The sequence below is a fragment of the Alligator sinensis genome, unplaced genomic scaffold, assembly GCF_000455745.1.
Source record: "Alligator sinensis unplaced genomic scaffold, ASM45574v1 scaffold172_1, whole genome shotgun sequence".
NCBI classification, from domain to species: domain Eukaryota; kingdom Metazoa; phylum Chordata; order Crocodylia; family Alligatoridae; genus Alligator; species Alligator sinensis.
In genome coordinates this window covers 2,049,530-2,055,058 of record NW_005842168.1, presented here as the reverse complement: position 1 = coordinate 2,055,058, position 5,529 = coordinate 2,049,530, and the positions used below count along the sequence as shown (strand labels likewise).

The 5,529-nt window shown below is 44.8% G+C and overlaps 1 protein-coding gene across 1 annotated transcript in view; it reads left to right on the top strand.

Annotated features, from left to right (window-relative positions):
* USP24 (ubiquitin specific peptidase 24) overlaps positions 1-5,529 on the top strand; it is a 96,107-nt gene that overhangs the window by 67,588 nt on the left and 22,990 nt on the right. The window contains exons 40-43 of the mRNA XM_014520902.2: positions 31-222; positions 736-853; positions 2,076-2,220; positions 2,686-2,805. Coding sequence (XP_014376388.2) covers positions 31-222; positions 736-853; positions 2,076-2,220; positions 2,686-2,805 — 575 coding nt within the window. The remainder of the gene's footprint in view (positions 1-30; positions 223-735; positions 854-2,075; positions 2,221-2,685; positions 2,806-5,529) is intronic.

Genomic DNA, 5,529 nt, shown 5'->3' with positions numbered 1-5,529 from the left:
TACACCTGGTTTCCTTTTTTTCACCTGTAGCTTCAGAAATGGAGCAGTTAAAGATCAGCCCAGCTGCCATGCTAGAAGATGAGATCACGTGGCTGGATAACTTTGAACCCAACCGCACAGCTGAGTGCGAGACTAGTGAAGCTGACAACATTTTGTTAGCGGGACACTTGAGGCTCATTAAGACTCTCCTTTCACTGTGTGGGGCAGAGAAGGAAATGCTTGGTGAGTATCTCTGTGGGTGGCAGTGTACCGAAATCCATTTGAATTTGATATCTGTAACTCGAGGATGCCTAGTTCCGATTGGGAAGATAGGTACTATGAGCAAGGCTGTTTTTTTACATTAGAGAAAAGTGGTAGGGTATAGTGCTACAAGAGAACTTGCTTAAGTCAGTAACCACAATCCTTGTTGCAAATTTGAAATTCTTTTAATAGACTGCATAATCTTTTCCTGCTTTTGCGGGTACAGAGAAATTTACAGGAAGACGTCACTGTTGTGCCTGCATGTTGTTCTCTCGTCCTTCATGGGTACAGCAAAAGCAGATCCGAGCATGCTTTTCTTTGACAGTCACTAATGTCTTATTGCAATATCAGTAATGAATTAAATAAGGCACATTGCTGGAAGGTTAATATGACACCCTTCTAAATAGGTGACCCTCATGGCAATAGATGGTTTGGGGGCTCTTTGAAGTAACACTTCAGATGTCTAACACTAGCTGTGGCTTTGCTCTGTTACAGGTTCATCTTTGATTAAACCATTGTTGGATGATTTCCTCTTCCGAGCATCCAGGATTATCCTGAATAGCCATTCTGCGGCTGGCAGTGCTGCCCTCACTCAGCAGGACTTTCACCCAAAGTAAGTAGTATTTTGAATCTTGTACAATAAAACCACAATAAAGTTCTTGCCTAGCCAGATGGCTCCTTGGGGGAGGAGCAATAGTACAGTGGGTTATTATTTTTCTTGAGCACTCAAACAGTTAATAGCCAGATACTGGTGCAGTTGATAACTAGGAGTATCAGAGCTGCATCTGCTCAGTTCTTGTGTGTACTTAAACCCCCACTAATCTGTGATCCCCAAGATTCCAGTTTAGCCAGCAGGTCCACAAAAAACTTCACATACAGCAGACAGCTGCTATATCTTTGCATAGCATTGGTGGTGTCAAGGAGCACACAGCTCCAGGCTGCTATGCTCTAGACTACTTCTGATACATGAGCTAGCTTGTTCAAAGCCAGCTGATGAAGTATTTTTACACTGCCCTTCAGTTCGTGCTGTGGATAATACTCATTGTCTATCTAGTACTTATTTGGTTCTCATCACTGTAGCAGATGAAGGCAGGGAAGGGGGGTGGCACCACAGAGACCAACTCATTCAGAGGGGCATAAATGTCCGTATCCCACAACTGTTTAGAAATAAGAGCAGTCCCTCATCTTCTTTTCCTGGCCTGCGGAAGAAATAGTTTGATTTTTTTTTTTTTACTGTATTTGGTGATCCCACTGAAAGAGGCAAATAGTTTTGCACTTCATTTTATGCGGTTAGGTTTGTAATCATTATCTTTTGTGTAGTGGGTTGGGTTAGAATCTAGTCCCAGCGCTTGAAATTTGTGTCTCCAGCGTTACAGATTTTAGTTTTTCAGTATCTAAAGTAGTAATGGTGTCTTTTTTTTAAACTACTTGTTAATAGTGATTACAACCAATTCTTTAATTTGCAAAATATTTTTTGCCTTGTTGTAGTTTAGATTATTTTGTCTCAGCTTTTTAACATACTCTTCCTGCTTACTATAGTAGACTGAACCTCAGAAGTGAACCAGGGTTTTTTCCCCGACTGCCCTGTAACTACAAAAAGCACCTCCTGAACTAGGACCATCTACATGCAGTTATTGCTGTGAACATACTCCTAACTTTTCCAAAAATAGCATTTGCTGACCTACAGCAAGTTTGAATCAGTTTCTCCAGGTGTTGTTTTTCTTTGACAGTTAGAATTTGATTGCTCATTATGACTAACATGACTTGCCAGAATTGAAAATGATGAAAGTACAAGTCATCTACTAAATTCATCCCACTTATGGTTTTTTTCCTAGGTGCAGTACAGTGGATAGTCGATTAGCAGCTTATGAAGTCCTAGTAATGTTGGCTGATAGCTCACCTACCAATCTTCAGCTGATCACAAAAGAGCTGCTTTCTATGCACCATCAGTCTGACCCTGCTCTTACGAAGGAGTTTGATGTAAGCAAGATGCTTTGATGACATTTAAATTGGTCAGTGTGGTTTGAAACACTGCTTTTAGCTAGTTATTTTCTCCAGCCACAGACTTTCCATCATCTTAACCTGGCAATAATCAGACCTGAATTAATACAGGTCTATTTGATCTTTCCCAAGAGAAGTCAGCCTATAGAATCTCACTCTTATTGACAAGAAAAACTTGAACCTCAGGATCCCTGTTTCTGTGTTGTTTTGCTTCTTTATTTAAAAAGCACATACATGTTCTTTTTAGATATTTAGCTTCAATATCAATTATATAGCCAAATACAGTGTTTGAATGCATATTTCTCATAAGTTTAACACACATACTCAGATTTATGTGAAAACAACATAGCATTTATAATAGCCTCTATAATCATCTGAGTTTATTGGAATCCTATCTTTTATGTAATTTACTAGTAAAGAGAAATTTCTCCACCTTTCCCCTAGTATCTTCCACCAGTGGATAGTCGATCCATTTCAGGATTTGTAGGACTGAAGAATGGTGGTGCTACTTGTTATATGAATGCAGTCTTCCAGCAGCTCTACATGCAGCCAGGTCTCCCTGAGGTAACCAACTTAATTTCCAAGAAATATTTTCTGCCAGCAAACATTTTAGCTTTGTTGTAAATTAGAGCTGGATGAGAGAGTGTACTGTATTTGGTTGCATACACATCCACCTTTTTCCCCAAAAACCAGCTGCTGGAAAGTAGAGTGCACATTACATACAAGAATAATGATAAGGAGGGGCAGGCAATCATTTTGGGTGGAGGGCCTCTTAACAAGTTTTGGTGAGCCATCGAGGGCCGCAAGGGTAGCCCTGCCCCTTGACACGTGCTCTGCCCCCTGGTCTCCATCTTGGAACCGGATGTATTCCTTTTGGCAAGGGGACTTGCCATCTTGGAACTGGAAAAAAAAACAAATTATATTCTAAAAATCAAACATCTATTACAACATACATTAATTTGATTTCAAAAATATTTTTTTGAAATATTTTTGATCTTTCACAAGACCAAGGGGAACAAGACACCAGGTAGGGCACAGAGCAAGCAGGTTGAGATTGACATCGTTCCCACCATTGCCATAGAACTGGTGTACGACCAATTGAAGAAATTAGACGTATATAAATCAGCAGGACCGAATGAACTCCACCCAAGTATGCCGCAAGAGTTGGCCGAAGTAATCGCGGAGCCCCTGGCAAAGGTCTTTCAAAAATCATGGACCTCTGGAGAAATCTGAAAGAGAGCCAATGTTGTGCCCATCTTGAAGGGGAAGCGTGAAGACCCAGGAAACTACAGGACAATTAGCTTAACTTCTATTCCAGGGAAGGTCCTAGAAACATTCATCGAAGAGGCTATATGCGACTAACTTGCAGAAGGCATGGTGCCTGAATGACAGCCAGCATGGCTTCGTAGTGGGCAGGTCTTGTCTGACCAACCTCGTTTCTTTCTATGATCAGGTGACTTGTCACCTGGACAAGAGAAAAGCAGTTGACATCCAATACCTCAACTTCCAGAAAGCCTTTGACCTGGTATCCCATGAGGTACTGATCAGAAAACTGAAAAATATCGGGCTCAACTGCAAGACTGTCAAGTGGGTACGAAACTGGTTGTGGGGTAGGACACAGAGTCCAAATGAATGGATTGGTGTTGTCCTAGTGAGATGTGGGCAGCGGTGTACCCCAGGGGTCGGTACTTGGCCCAGTGCTGTTCAACATCTTCATCAACGACCTGGATGAGGGGATGAAAAGCCCATTGGCCAAGTTCGTGAACATCACCCAGATATGGGGTTGTGCAGACACACCCACAGATAGGCTGCAGATACAAGCAGACCTAGACAGGCTGGCATGTGGGGCAGAACGGAACCAGATGAGGTTCAATGTAGAGAAATGCAAAGTGCTGCATCTGGGAAGGAAGAGCCCCCAGCACACCTAAAGGCTGGGCATCGCTAACCTGGCCAGCTCTCCAAATGAAAGGGATCTTGGGGTAACGATAGACCCCAGCTTGATTATGAGCCAGCAATGCAACTCAGTAGCCAATACTGCTACTGAGTTGCAGTATTGCAACTGCAATACTGCAACTGCAATACCGCTGGGGCCAATAAAACTCTGGCATGCATCAATCAATGCATCTGCAGTAAAACCAAGGAAGTGATTCTCCCACTTTACTCAACATTGGTGCAACCGCAGCTGAAGTATTGCATCCAGTTCTGGGCGCTGCACTTCAACAAGGATGTGCTAAAGCTCGAGAGGGTCCAGAGAAGGGCCGCCCGCATGACCAGGGACTTGCATGGCAAGCCATATGAGGAGAGGCTGAGAGATCTCGGACTCTTCAGCCTAAAGAAAATAAGGCTGAGAAGGGACCTGATTGTGGCTTACCGCTATATCAGAAGGGTACATCAGGGGCTCGGTGAACAACTCTTCACCAGGGCACCCTGGGGGAAAACTAGAAACAGCAGCCATAAACTCCTGGAAGATGGTTTCAGGCTGAACGTTAGGAAAAACTTCTTCACGACTAGGGTGTCCAGACTACGGAACAAGCTCCCCCCAGAGGTGGTGCAGTCATCTACCCTAGAGGTCTTCAAGAGAAGACTGGACTGTCACCTGGCTGGGGTCGTCTGACCCCAGATGTCTTTCCTGCTCATGCAGGGGCTGGACCTGATGATCCTTCGGGGTCCCTTCCAGCCCTGATTCTATGATTTTTGTCTTGATTTGTGTGTGTTTGCATAATGTACATAGAAGTTATTGCATAAAAATTTACATTGAAGTCTCTTTTGTATATTGTTGGGGGCGTATGAAGGAGTGTGGGGGGTATGGATGGGTGGGCACGGGGTTTGTAGGGTCTGTGGGTGTGTATGTGGAGTGTGGGTGTGTGTGGATATGTGGGTTTTGGGGGATGTATGGGTTTGGGCGAGTATGGGGTTTGTGGAGAGCTGTGTGTGTGGAGGGGAGGATGGCTGGTGGAGGTTGTGGCATGTGTAGAGGGGGAAGCTGGCTGCAGTGTGTGCGGGCGTGTGGGGTGGCGGGGCATAGGTACATGTCTATGGCAGTGTGAGTGGGAGGTGTGGGTACATGTATGTGGTGGGGTATGTGTGTGAGACCCCCATACAAACATGTCCCTCCCATGAACACCCCCACCCTCATTGTGCACAGCTCCTGCCACCAGCACAGCAGGTGGCAAGGCCTCGGGGCACTCGTGGCCCACCACAGGCGGAGACCCCCGATGGTGCACGGTCCCAGTAGGCCCCAGGACTGCACATGGCCGGGCTGCTGGTAGGGCACGAGGAAGAGGGGGC